The 15,006-nt window shown below is 35.5% G+C and overlaps 1 protein-coding gene across 2 annotated transcripts in view; it reads right to left on the bottom strand.

Annotated features, from left to right (window-relative positions):
• Nucleotides 1–15,006, bottom strand: part of Sec22a (SEC22 homolog A, vesicle trafficking protein) — a 73,697-nt gene that overhangs the window by 27,775 nt on the left and 30,916 nt on the right. For both annotated transcript variants that reach the window (XM_076868531.2, XM_076868530.2), the window contains exon 6: nucleotides 8,148–8,263. In XM_076868531.2, the coding sequence (XP_076724646.1) occupies nucleotides 8,148–8,263 (116 nt within the window). The remainder of the gene's footprint in view (nucleotides 1–8,147; nucleotides 8,264–15,006) is intronic.

Below are 15,006 nucleotides of genomic sequence, written 5' to 3' on the forward strand. Positions count from 1 at the left end.
ATTCAACTTTTCTGATAAACCAAAAAGAAGGCTCCCACAGTATGTCTAGGTCCAACTGCTTCAGTGAAAACAAAAAAGATCTTTAATATATGTTGTGATCAACAATCAAATAGACTAGTAAGGGAAATTTAAAATTAGAGCTCTCAAGTCACCATTTTTGTATCTTTTTTCTTTCAGATTAAATTGAACTAAGGATGTACTTGCAAAAATCAGTCTAGTTTGCACCCCTGAGTTACTCTACTTAAAACTATCATTGCATCTATTTGCATTCTGATATTTCATCTTCTCCATCCCATCTTTTATAATACAGAATCTTTAGAAGACAGATGCTATACAACACTATATAGCACTCCCTTGTTCATCCTCACAGCAATACATGTAAAAATATTTCCAAGCACCAGTCTCTTTACCACATTTTTCTCCAGGGAGATAAATCCCCAATTACTAAAGCAATGGGAATCTACTTTTGTTCAATTAATTTCTAAAGGTAATGATTCTCATTTAGATGAAAGGATTAGAATCTGCTGGTAAATCTTTTTAAACTTCCAATGGGTCACTAGGCATGGTGGTACCTGACTGTAATTCCAGGGACTCAGGAGAGTGAGGTAAGAAGATGACAAGCTCCAGGTCAGCCTTAGCAACTTATCAAAGCCCTAAGCAATTTAGTGAGACTCTGACTCAAAATAAAATATAAAAGGGGTTAGGAATGTGGCTCAATGGTTAAGTGCCCCTGGGTTCATTCCTATTACAAATAAAACAAAACAAACAAACAAACAAACAAACAAAAAAACCCCAAACACAAAAAACTGCCTTCAAGTGACAAACTATATGTGGACTACATTCTTTCCTACTTTGCACTTTCTTCCTCTCTTCTGAGATTCACTATTTCAGAAACTTCAACTACTGATAAGAATGTATGTGGAATATATCACATGGGCAATAACAGAACAAAGATTTTTAAACAATGCTAAAGAAACACAGTCAGATGCAAATGCCCTATTTACCTAAGAGCAAAGAATCCCATATGTAACAATTTTATAGTTATTGGAGTCAGATATGAAGAAAATGCCAATGGAGTAAATTCAGTCTACAACCACAGTGAAGAAGAAAGAATTCCATATGGATCATCAGAAAAATACACAAGCACACACAGTCTCCAAGTTATAAATTACATACTGATTTTAAAAAGACCACTCCAGACTCTTTCCTAGACATAATTTACCCAATTTCCCTTTCATATCCCATCACCAGTAAGAATGATGAACTGTTTAAAGCAAACAAACAAAATTCTTTGAAGCATCTAGGGAAACTGTAGAATCTAAGACAGGAGAAGGAGGAAGTTTAAAAATCCAGGGAAAATGTTCATTCTTTCCTAGACTCCCACAAAAATATTGACCTTTACCTGAAATTTTTATTATTTGGTAGTCTACCAATCAAGTTGGATTAACTAAAGTTATCTTTTTCCCCTGCTTATCTATCAGGTGCTTTTTTTTTTTTTTTTTTGGCAGTGCTGGAATCAAACCTCATACATGCTAGACAAGTGCTCTACTACTGAGCTACATCCCCAATCCAATACACACTTTTATTATTTAAATTTTGAATAAGTAATTTTTATATGATTCAATAAGTAAAAAATAAATAAAAAGATATTCAGTGAAAAGTCTCACTCCCACTCCATTTTCCCCACCTGTCCAGTTCCCACCATTGTTTATTACTTTCTTATCCAGAAGAGTTTATTTATACATATTTATGCAAAATAAAACTTACTGATTTTCAGGCAGGTGAGGTATGGGGGCTGAGCAGAGACTGCTGGGTGCAAGGTTAAAGGAAGGGGACTGACTCTCATTGGCTTTCTCAAAAAGGCCCTTGTTCTAGGCTGGGATTGTGGCTCAGTGGTAGAGCGGTTGCCTAGCAAGTGTGCGACGCTGGGTTTAATCCTTAGTATCACATAAAAATAAATAAAAGGTATGTGTACATCTACAACTAATTTTTTTTAAAAAAAGGCCATTGTTCTGAGATGTACAACATTGTATATATGTACCTAGAAACTTGTATTAGATCCCTGAACCTGGCTCCATTCTGGTTAGAGATCTAACACCCTCACTCAGCTGTGTAAAGAAGGAGGCTCAGTCTCTCCACGGGCAGTGAAGGCCCACTCCATCCCTTCCTAAGAGTGTAACAGGTTATACTTAGTGTTGCTAAATGGAGTCACACTTAACTAAAAAACATCAAAGCCCAGAGAACATTCTTCTCTTTCCAGTTGTTTTAAATGTATTAAGGAGAAAGTATTTTTTTTTTTTTTTTAGTGTTGGCTTTTTAAAATAAACTTCTTATTTAAAGCAGTTTTACATCTACAAAGAATTAAGTAGAGAGTTCCTCTATATCCCACTTTATCCCCTGCTCAGTTTTCCCTAGCCACATATTCTGTGGCTTGACAAATGTATAATGAAAGTGTCCACCATTAGTAACATACGGAATATCACTGTTGTATATGTACCAGATATTTATCCCTGGCTCTCCCTCTAAACCCCCAGCAACTAGAGAATTTTTTTTTTTACTGTCCATAGTTTTGCCTTTTGCCGAATGTTATATAGTTGAAATCGTACAGTATGTAATTTTTTCATACTGGATTTTTTACTAAGCAATACACACTTAAGGCTTATCCATTCCTTTTTTGCAGCTTGATAGCTCTTTTTATTACTAATAGTCCATTGGATGGATTATTACAGTTCATCCATTTACCTTTTGAAAGTCACCTTTTTTAGTAACTTCCACTTTGTGAAATTATGAATAGAGCTGATATAAACATTCATGTGAAGGGTTTTGTGTGGATCAAGCTTTCTACCCCCCACCTGGACGATATATCTGAGAACACTACTGTCAGATCACAAGGTAAAGCTATGTTTAACTTTGTGAGAAACAGCAGACTGTCTTCCAAAATGAATATACCATTTGCATTCAACAGCAAATGAGAGCTCCCTTTGTTCCATATCCTCCTCAGTATTTGTACTTTTAATTGTGGGTTCCCATCTCCTGGTCTAACAAGTATGTAGTAATATCTCTTTGTGTTTAATTTGCAATTCCCTAGTGACATATGATGTTGAACATCTTTTCATATGCTTATTTGCCATCTGTGTATCTTCTTTAGTGAGGTATCTATTTGGAAGTTTTACCCATTTGTTAATTGGGTTTGTTTGATTTCTTTTTTTTTTTTTTTGAATTTTAAGAGTTCTTGGTGTATTTTGGAGTCAACCCCCAGATCGATTTTACAAATATTTTCTCCTAGTCTGTGGCTTCTCTTTCTATTCTCTTAACAATGTCTTTCACAAAACAGAAGTTGTTAAATTTAATGAAGTCCAACTTATCATTTTTTCCTCTCATTGTGCTTTAAATGTTGTATCTAAAAATTCACTGCTAAACCCAAGATCACATATATCACATAGGTTTTCTTCTAGGTTATCTATGAGAAGTTTTAAGATTCTGTGCATTACGTTAGGTCTGTGAGCCATTCTGAGTTAATTTTTATGAACCCTATAAAATCTATATCAAGATTCACTCTTTTGCATGTGGATTTCCAGTTATTCCAATATCATTTGTTGAAATGACTATCCTTTCTCCATTGAATTGCTTTTGCTTCTTTGCCAAAGATCAGTTGACATGAATGAATATGTGAATCGTCTGACTCTACTTTGTGTACAACTAGAGACATTAAAAATTGTGCTCTATATGTATAATATGAATTGAAATGCACTCTGCGGTCATGTATAACAAATTAGAATTTAAAAAAGGTCAATTGACAGTATGGATATAGGTCTACTTCTGGTCTCTCTATTCTATTCTATTGGTCTATTTGTTCTTTTGCCAATATTGCACTATTTTTAATTATTGTAGTTTTATAATAATAAGTCTTAAAGCTGGATAATATGAGTTCTTTAATTTTGTTGTTGTTCTTCAGTACTGTGTAGACTATTCTCTCATGTTTGGTCTTTGACTCTAATCCTGTCACAGAGCTCTTAAGATCTTTGTAATTTCCTGAATTATAGAGGCATCTGACACAGAACTCCTAAATCCCTTGGAATTTCCTGGGTGATAAGAACATCTTTTGTTCTTAGGCAACTCTTGGTGGGCTCTTGTGTAGGGGTTGGTTACCAGAAAGACCAAGATGATTAGAAGCTGGGAACTCTCTGCTCCATCCTGTTTTCTGAGAGAGGAAAGGTGGAGATGAAGTTAATAAGCAATCATGCCTTCCTAAAAATCTCTAAAAGAAGGGGTTTGAAGAACATCCAGGTTGGTGAGCACATCCATAAATGCGGGCAGTGGTATCCCTTAACCCTACAGGGAGAGATGCTCCTGTGCTCAGACCTCCCCCTATTTGGTTATTCATCTGTAAACTTGTAATATTCTTTATAATAAATGGGTAAAGATGTTTCCCTGAGTTCTGTGAACCATTCTAGCAAATGACTGTATCAAAGGAGGGAGTTGTGAGAAGCTCCAAGTTACAGCCTTGGTTGTAATCACAGGTGATACTGGATTTGCAACTGGCAACTCATCTCATACTGGGGGAGGAACAGTCATGTGGGACTCCACCCTTAACCTGTGAGTCCTGTGGTAACTCCAAGTAGACAGTGTCAGAATTGACTTGAACTGTAGAGCACTCAATTGGTGTTGAAGAACTAGTTAGTGTGAGAAAACCTTCTACACACCTGATAGCAAAAATGAAGTTCTAGAAGTACAGAGTGCCATGAGTGAGAATACAAAACGGCTTACTTTTCTCTGTACTCTGGCCTTTCCATATAAACTTTAAAATTACTTTATCAATATCCACAAAATATCTTACTAGGATTTTTATTGGGATTATGTTAAATTTATAGAGCACAATAGGAAGAACTGATACTTCAACAACATTGAGTCTTCTTATCTGTGAACATGGAATCTCCATTTATTCAGATATTTCTTTTACCAGATTTTTATAGTGTTCTTTATATGGATCTTGTATTTTTTGTTAGACTTATTCTTAAGTACTCTTTTTTTGGGTGCCAATACAAATGGTATTGTTTTTCATTTCAAACCTCAGTTGTTCTTTGATGGCATCTAGGACAGCTTTTGTATATTTTAACCTCATATTCTGTGACCTTACTATAATCATTTATGAGCTGCAGGGCTTTTGTTTTATTTTTTCCTTCAATTCCTCATAGCAATCATGTCATCTACAAAGACAGTTTTATTTCTTCCTTTACAATCTGAATACCTTCATTTCTTCTTTCTGTCTTATTACATCAACTGTGACTTCCAGTACAATGCTGAATAGGAGTGGTAAAAGGAAACATTCTTGCCTTGTTTCTGTCTTAGGGGAAAAAGCATCTGGTTTCTCATCAATAAGGATGATGCTAGCTGTAGGGGGTTTTGCAGATGTTTCTTACCAAGGTGAGGAAGTTCTCTCTATTCCTAGTTTGCTGCAAGTTTTTTCACGTGTGGGGATTGGATTTTTGTCAAATGTTTTGTCTGCATCTATTAATATAATCATGTGATTCTTTTCCTTCTTTAGACTGTTGATATGACATTTGAAGTTTCAAATGTTGAACCAGTCTTGCAGACATGGCATAATGCCCACTTGGTTGTGTTATAAAATCATTTTTATACATTGATAAATTTGATTTGCTAATATATTGCTGAGTATTTTTACTATGTTCATGAGAGATATTGGTCTATAAAGTTCTCTTTGTAAAATGTAAATACACTAAGAAATCTCAGAACTATCAGTTCCATGTAAGTAGCAATTAGTTTAATCAGATTATTGTTCTTCTAAAACCTAAAACTGTTGGGCACAGTGGTGCACACCTGTAATCCCAGCCGAGGGAGGCTGAGGCAGGAGGACTGAGAGTTCAGAGCCAGCCTTAGCAACTCAGCAAGACCCTAAACAACTCAGCAAAACCCTGTATCTAAATAAAATACAAAATAGAGCTGGGGATGTGGCTTATGGCTGAGTGCCCCTGAATTCAATCCCTGTACACCCCCCCAAAAAATAAAAATGAAAAAATAATAAAACCTAAAATTGTATCAATTACAATGAGATAAGATATTACTGATAAGAGGGAGCATGGAAAATTATGAAATCAAGGCAGGCTTCAGCTAATTGTAACATCTCAAAAGCAATAGAAGGTTGTAGTTTATACACTTTCCTTAGCTTTTAAGTCATGAATCAGGAGAGAGAAGGGAGAAATCAGCCAGAGAGGATATATCAGTGCTTGGGGAAGAAAAAAAAAAATTATAGTTCCCTTTAACTAACTTTGTGGGATACAATAACTTTGTCTGCATTTTAACTTAAAGGTAATATGGTCTGAGTCCCAGGTTCCATGGGCCTTATGAGTCAGAGATATAAGCGAGGTTCTGTGGTATTGATGTTTTTCTCTACCCAGGCCTGCTCCACCAACAAAAATCAACTCTTCACATACTGCTACTACAGTTCTTTCCATTTCATTAATACAATTTAAAAAACAAAAGTGCACCTTATTTAGTAGCTTTTCCAGTCAATAGTTTCTAGACTACTCCCGTTTCTTCTTTTGGACAACTTGTTTAATTGGCTCAAAATTGAACTACTTCTGATGGAATAAATCTGACTTAGCTGAGGGGCAGGGGATAGGAAGGCCAAGGAACAGTAACCAGCATCCTCTGCTTGAAAGGGGACAGAGGCTTTACCTATAGACAAAGAATGTTTGGAAGAACTGAGAAGTAATGACAGGCCCCATGGAGCCATTTTAGGGACAGTTCTGTCACCAGAACATGTGATGTCTACTGTTGTCTTTAGGGGGCTCAGTATATTCAGAAGGTATACAGAATGTACCCTCTGAGTATCCCCCAAATTAACAGTACTTTAAAAACAGAATACAGTAGGGGAGGGAGGAAGAAAGGGAAAGGGGAAATACTGGGGAATGATACTGGCCAAATTATATTATTATATATGCATATATATGTGTGTGTGTGTGTATATATATATATGTTACATGCATGTTTATGTAACAATAAGTCCCACCATTATGTACAACTATAATGCACCAATAAAAAAGATGGAGGCCCCGTGTGGTGGCACATGCCTGTAATCCTTTGACTGCTGAGGCAGGAGGATCACAAGTTCAAGGCCAGCCAGTCTCAGAAACTTAGTGAGGCCCTAAGCAACTTAGCAAGACCTATCTCCAAATAAAAAATAAAAAAGGGCTGGGAATGTGGCTCAGCAGTTAAGCACTCTTGGGTTCAATCCCCTACTGAGAGAGAGAGAGAGAGAGAGAGAGAGAGAGAGAGAAAGGAAATAAAATATAGTATGTTGAGTGGGTTTTTACAAATGATATTCTTAACCTAATGCTGACCCGAGAGAAAGAGAGAAATATCTGATTCACAACATGGAAGTGTCAAGAACTCAGCAGAGAAAGTGAATAGAAACAAGGAATAAAAGCTGTGTAGTCTCAAATGTGCTCAACTCTAAGAAAGAAAATTTCAAAGAGTATACAAAAAGCATAAGAGGAAAAAGTCAATATATTCTGATAGCTGCAGTCTCTGGAAGTAACTCTATTGGAGTTGGTAATATCTAAAAAAAAAAAAAAAAAATCAGTGGTCTCCAAGGTAGCTCAGGTTTTAGAAGACCACCAACCAAGAAAGGAATAGATAAATAAGTAGAAATATATAGAAGTAGATACAAACATTAGCCATGCATGCCTCCTTCATTCTTCCACTACTCTTTGCCTACTCAGTTCCTTCCAGTACCAGCTCACCTCTCTTCCATAAAGTCTTCTCCTACCCTAACACTGAACTCTCCTTTTCCCAACTCTACGTATTTGGCAATTACTCATGGACTTCTTTGCCTCCCCAATTCAGATTAATCTGTGAGACTACAGGACTCATGTCACATATATCTTGGTGTCCTAAAACATGCCTGTCAACAATGCCTATCAGAGGAGATGATAAATAATCAAGTGCTGATTAAGACAAAGTCAACTAGAAATGAGTGTTCTTGAAGGGAGAACAGGGTAGATATAAAGGACACACTTTGAGCATGCACTGTGAGCTGCACTAATACTCAAACCAATTCAAATCAATTATATAACAAGTAGAATGAATAGGTACAGTCAACTGAAATTGTAAAAATAGCACAGTACCTGTAGGAGACTTTCTATGGCATGAAAGCCACGAATTAAATTCAGAGCTCCACATAAAAGACTAAGTATAAATGCCACAATCCCTGACAGAGTTGCTGGTTCCAATCGCTGGTGAGCTGGAAAATAAAAGAAATGGTTAGGAAAGAATACTATATCTCGTGTAGTTGAACTAAAGGCTAAACAGAAATTTATTACTCAATTTAAATGGGTCAAACCCAAGTAATTTTATACAATGTACCTTAGCAATTGGATGTTCTTTAAAATGCAAAATGTTTGACAATAAGAAAGCTTCATTCCCCTGAACTCAAATTAAATTAACTTCCTTTTCCTATATTTTTTAACAAAGACATCTAACTTGCATTTGGGATATATAATTGTAATAAGCACTCTCATCTGGCAGTAAATCATTTAGGAAAAAAAACTGTCTTACTATGTCTTCTATATGCAAGTAAGTGCAAATATCACCAAGGTGACTTTGCTTGAAAATTCATCACATAATTCCTGCTTTTTTCTACAAATGATTAGAAAATATTTTTAAGAATAAACACAGTTTGCTTTTAAGCAAAGCTTCCCCTTATTTGGATCTCTGGGCTATAAATATCACTGGATATATGTGAAAGCACATATATATTCACCAATCAGAACTTCATAACAGAATGTGCTCTTATAGCTGTGAGATTCTTGGTCCTCTGAATACCACTTGAAGGCAAAAATAATAAAATACCAGCTGCAGAAGTTATCATTTTATCTTAACAAATATATTCCCTCATCTTCAGGGCTTCAGTTTTATAACAGCTTCCCTCCATCATCATTTTGCACTAGCAGAATTAACAATAGTCTAAATGAAAACACAAAATTAAATACATAACCATTAAATCTCAGAAGAGAGACAGCAAAGAGAGGACACCAGAATCACATTTTGATTATTTTATTTAAACCACTGAAGTGTAAAAGCCCAACAATGAAATTAATGAGGTGGAACATTAATATAAGGATGGACTTAAATCTTTCCAAATTATATTCAGCCATTACAGCAGAAAAGCTTCCCCAGTTTATAAAATCAAAAATAGACATATCACAAAAAAGTATTTATTTTTCAAGTTCAGCAGAACATATGGAATAACATTTCCTTAAATTTCTTTTGTGCCCTTGCCTGGCCTCCCAATCAATTTCCTTGAGGTTTTAATATGAAAATAGGCAATCAAATATCTCTGTAAGTAGTGGTACCAAGTCTTTTGTCAGTGGGAAAAAACTACCTCACATTTTAAAGCCTACCTAATTGTTCTACCAATTAGTCATATTCTACAGCTTCCCTCCCTCTCCACCCCCTCTCAGTGAGCAAGAGGAAACTGACCTTAATTTTAAAAAGAAATTTTTAATATGGGCCTCAAGAATTAAACCAACTGACAACTAAATATATTATGTAAATCACACTTCTAAAGTACACAAAATGAGTTTACCTTACTAAAAAAAAAAAAAAGAAAGAAAGAAATAATATTCTGCACTATAACTAAAAATTCCTATACAGTCAATTAGGTCTGGTTAGTCTTCAACAGAAAGATATTACCATTTTCAAGTGTTGATGAATATCTATTTAAGAAATGAATAATAAGTCTATATAAATTAAATATTTATTGCATTTCTAACACTTGCCTTTGGCCCTAGAGCACTCTCTTTATAATAATAGTATACCATTTATGAATTAATTATTTCAGAATGACCAAAACTATTTTTAAAGGCATAAAAGCAAATGATAGGCCTCCTTTAACAAGGACAAGGTATGCATTGTGCTCAAGGACAGGCTGCCACTCTGCCAAATCACTGTGGGAAAGAAATTCTAAAGTGGCAATTTCCCTGCTTCCACCGTCGCCCTCTTCCCAAGACCTGTGGCTTGCATTCTGAGAACAGTTATCAAGAAAATTTCATCTACACACAACACAAAGTGGGGGGTGGGGGGGACACACCTACAAGACAATTTCCCACTTTAATAACTGAATTAGATATCTGACCACATTTTAAACTAGCTATCACTGTCATTTTTTACTTCAGTAAAATTTTGTTATCCAAAAATGCTTATTGTACAATTTTGTTTGGCACCATACTAGGCACTATCAGGTGCAGAGTGCAAGTGGAACAATAACAAATGAGAAGCAGTGTAGGGAAAAAAAATAGTTTTGCTGGATCCAAAGCAGTGTCACCTGGATGAGTTTTGTTTTGTTTTGTTGCTACTGTCTTCTGCCACAATGCCTTCTCCTTAATTAGCCTCATTGAGCCCAATGGCATTTTCATAACAAAATTAAATTTCTCTCAAAATATACCAATGATTTACAAAGCTTGTAAAAGTTCTTAAAGAAGCAAGATGAAATTCCTTGGAAACAGGGCTATTGGTAGAGCGACTTCAGGAATGCTGAAGAGGAAATAAAGTGAGGAAAAGCAAGGAAAATCTTTGAAGATGGATAAAATGTAATCAGGCATAAAGGAGAGGAATCATACTCCATGCAGATCATGGAACATGAGCGTGGAAATGGAAATGGGAGAAACTCATAAAAGCTTCAACACTTACTACTTATACCACTACCACTAATAGTGGCTACTCTCCATGTGCCAGGCACCAAGTGCTTTGTATGTATGAGCTCATTTCATCTCTCCTACAACCCAAAGCAGTAGGCAGTATAATTATCCTGTTTTTGTTTTTGTTTTGTTTTTTCAGGTTTGGGAAAATAAACTAATTTGCTCATGGACACAATGTAAGTAAGCTGAAATTTAAATCCAGGCAGCCTAACTTTAGACCCCGCCCAACGCACTTCCCACCTCTCCACTTCTTCCCTCCCTTTCTTTGTTACTGGCAGTCCTGAGGATGGAACTAGGAGCCGTGAATAGGCTAGGCAAGTGCTCTATTACTGACCAATATCCCAGCCCAGAACTCATGCTCTTAACCATTCTGCTATAGGGCATTGCTAGTGGTTTTGTTTGGCTCAAAGGGTTGTTTGTGAAGAGTAGGAGGAAATAAAATCAGAAAGGGAACTCAAGGAAATTAATAGTCTGAAGTAAAAGGCTAAGAATTATGGGAAATTACATAATGGAGTAACACTGAAGAGCAAGAGACTGATATGGTTAAGGCAATGCTTAAGCATATTAATTTATTAGTGGGTTTTAAAGAGATTAGAAGTAGGAAGAGAGAAACAATACTTTCTGAGTGCCTTCTCACTAAGCACACATCATCTCATTTATCCTTCAAAATGGAATACTTCATCAGACAGGAATGACTAACTGCTCTGTGCCTGAAAGTTTTCATTGGTAAATTGAGGTAAGTAATTTGCTATGTCAGATAGCTAGTAAGGGCCATCTTCTCAATTAGACCTTAGGTCTGTCTAATTGCAAAGTCCCTGCTCTTTCTACAGTTTTATGGTAGTGAGCACATAAGGAGGAAGTCACTGCAAAAAAACTGACAGAGGGCCTGAATTATGATAGTGACAGTAGAAAAGGCAAACAAGAAAGAAGAGACATCATGGAAGTTAAAACTATTAGACTTGGCAACTAATTAGATGTGGGAAACTAAAGGGAATTTTATAAAATGAAAGTGATATTGGCCAAAATATATCGTTACATTGTACAATATATGCAACAACAAATCCCATCATTATGTACCACTGTAATGCACCAAAAAATATGTAAAAGAAAAAAAACAAACAAAATGCCAAGTTTTATTCTTGGTGTCTAGGAAGAAAAGGTGCTAGCAACTGATCACAGAAAGAAATGAGAATGTTTTGAACATACCAAATTTGGGGGGAAGATGAAGCCCATTTAAATAGCAATTTTCAATTGCTTTTCAAGTGGAAAAGTATTAGCACTGGAGAAGCAAATGAGGTCTGCACCTAAGGGGAAGGGTTTAGATGAGATTACCAAAGGAAAAAGCAGGCTGATGCAAATCCTTTGTAGAGACTGCCATTCAGTACAGGTAAAAGAGTCTGGGAAGACAAACGTGGAAGAACCAGAAAAGTAAAGAACCATAAAAACGTAGCAAAGGAAGACCATCAAAAAGAAAGATGGAGCTAACAGTGCCTTTAGACAAGTCAAAGAAAAATCTGAATTTAAAAAGAAAAAAAAAACTCCTAGATTTATAAAATAATTTAAGTAGATGAAGGGAAAATTCATAGGCTGGGGTTGTAGCTCTGTGGTAGAGCACTTGCCTAGCATGTGTGAGGCACTGGGTTTGATCCTCAGCACTACATGTACAATAAATGAAAATGCATTCTCTTTTCACATATACCTAATTAAAATAAATAAATTAATTAAAAAAGAAGATAGATAAATAAATAAATAAAAGTATTATGTCCATCTACAACTAAAAAAAAAAAAAAAGTCAAATAATCACAATGCTCATACAATGCTTACGGGAATGTAAAATGGCAACTAACTCCAGAAAACTGGCAATTTCTTAAAGACTTAAAAATGCTAATAACCTTTTGACCAAGCATTGCACCCCTGATATTTACTCAAGGGAAATGAAAAACATCAATAAAAGATGAATGTTCACTGTAGCTTTATTTATAATAACCAAACACTGGAAACAAACTAAAGGCCATCAGCAAAAAATGAATAAACAAGTTGTGGGATATTCACACAATGGAATACTTCTTGGCAATAAAAGGAGATATGCAACATGTATACCATTATGCTAAGGAAAAGAAGTCATACACAGGAGTCCCACAATATAATCTTGATTATATGAAGTTCTAGAACAAACAATATGAATATAAACTGAAAAGAATCAAAATGGTGGTTATCTAGAGAGAAGTCAAGTCTGGGAAGGGATATAAAGGAACTTTTTTTTATCTTTTTTACTTTTTAAAATTATTTACGTATTTCACAGAGGAACTTTCTATGGGAGATGTAAATGTCATATATTTGTTAAAGAGGAAGACTATGGAATACAGTAATCATGTCATTTTATTTCTGATACTTTGAAATCTTGAGGCCGTGCTGACCCTGAGGGACAGCCTCTTCCAGGGTTAGCCAATCTGGCAAACAACTTGCCCAAGTAGGCCTCACACTCTCAACCACCTTCTCTCATACTTTTAACCACATTCTCTCATACTGAGAGCCACTATGTCCCTGCCCTAATTACCACATGGCCAGGCATCACACAAATACACACAGCTCCTATGCCACAGAACTCATTGAAACTGTTCAAACTAAACAATCTTAAAGTCCTCACTCTATCTGATTCATTTCTTCCCTTGGAAACCACAGTAAAGGTTCTTGCCCACATTTTCTCCTTTCCCTTCTCCAGGGATCTATGAGTATTAAAACACTATCCTTGCAATGGCAGTCATCTCCTGGTCTGTTGACCTTACCACAACTGAATAAGAATAAAACATATATTTAAAAACCAGAAGCAAAGATTATGAATTTCCCTTTAAAAAAGAACTATAGAAATAAATTGTCAAATAGATGAGTAGGCAATAGGTGGGAGTAGAGGTGAAACAAGAATGACAAAATATTGATACAATTGCTACAGGAGCAAGATGGTTACAACAGGATTAATTATACTACTCTGTTTACCTTGCCTATATTTGAATGTTTCCATAGTGAAACATTTAAAAAGAAAAGAAACAAAAGTAGTACTTCATTCAATTTACAATTCTGTGATGAACATTTATAGACTTCAGTAAATATTAAGTATACCAAGATAAAAACATTCCTTCCAAACTGGGAGGGAGTAGGTTGTCAAAGGGTTAGAAAGAAAAAAGTAGAAAAATATGAGAAAAAAAAGAAAGAAAGAAATTGAAACAGTATAACAGGTTGGAGGGAAGCTTGAAAAACAATATTTATCAAGTGATTATTAACCTTATTCTAAAATAAAATGAGAAATTTTATTTAGAAGTTTCCCCATAAAACTGTCTTTTAACTTGAGGATTATAGAAAACATTGTGTTGACTTGGTCTGAATTAAAAGCAAATTTAAGATTAAAATAAGTTTTAGTTGTCAATTGTTTTTTACAGTTTTTTAAAACAATAAGAAATCTCAGATTCTCCCCATTTTCCTAGTATCTGATGTTTGGTGACCCAGCATACCACTATGGTCTAAAGATCAGAAAGGAATGTATAGAAGTCAGCTAGAACAAAGAGTTTCTAACAGAGTCCACCTCCTGGTAGGCCAGGTTGGACCTATACCTAAAATTAAGGTTATTCTCTTGACTCCCAGGGGGTATATATAAATGGACAGATATACTTAGCAACACTGACTGCCAGACCTGTAGAAGGGGAGGCCAACAGAAGTCTTTGTAGCTCCTCCAACACAGACACCATCAAAATTCTAATCTTTAAAGTAACTGCAGAGATCAGTGGCACCATCCAAGGCTTAAAAGATAAGCAGGTGGTGATGACTATTATATTCCTATTTAATTCTCCAGTTAGGACTCCAAAATGGGTGCATCTTAAGAGGATGACAGATTACTCTAGGTTCCAACTGCACTGTCCCTTACAGCATTAATTCATGCCCTGATATGTAGTACTAATTTGGTAAACTTTTTCCTCAACTCCAATAAACAGGAAATCAGAAACATTTTGTTTTTATTTAACAGAGATATTAGTACATTTACCATATGGCCACTATGATACATCAACTCTGTGCCACAGTCTACAGTAGGGGTTGGCACAAATTCAGCCAACCTGTTCTTTTACATATTGTTTATGGCTACTTTTATGCATCATACCAAGCAGAACTGGAATAGAGACCATGTGGCCTCAAAAACCTTAACTATTTACTATCTATTCCTTTATCGAATATATTTCCTGACCCATGGCCTACAAAGATCTAACATTCTAACACCTGTAGAGCATTATTTTCATCCATG

The sequence above is a fragment of the Callospermophilus lateralis genome, chromosome 10 (genome assembly GCF_048772815.1).
Source record: "Callospermophilus lateralis isolate mCalLat2 chromosome 10, mCalLat2.hap1, whole genome shotgun sequence".
Classification (NCBI taxonomy): Eukaryota; Metazoa; Chordata; class Mammalia; order Rodentia; family Sciuridae; genus Callospermophilus; species Callospermophilus lateralis.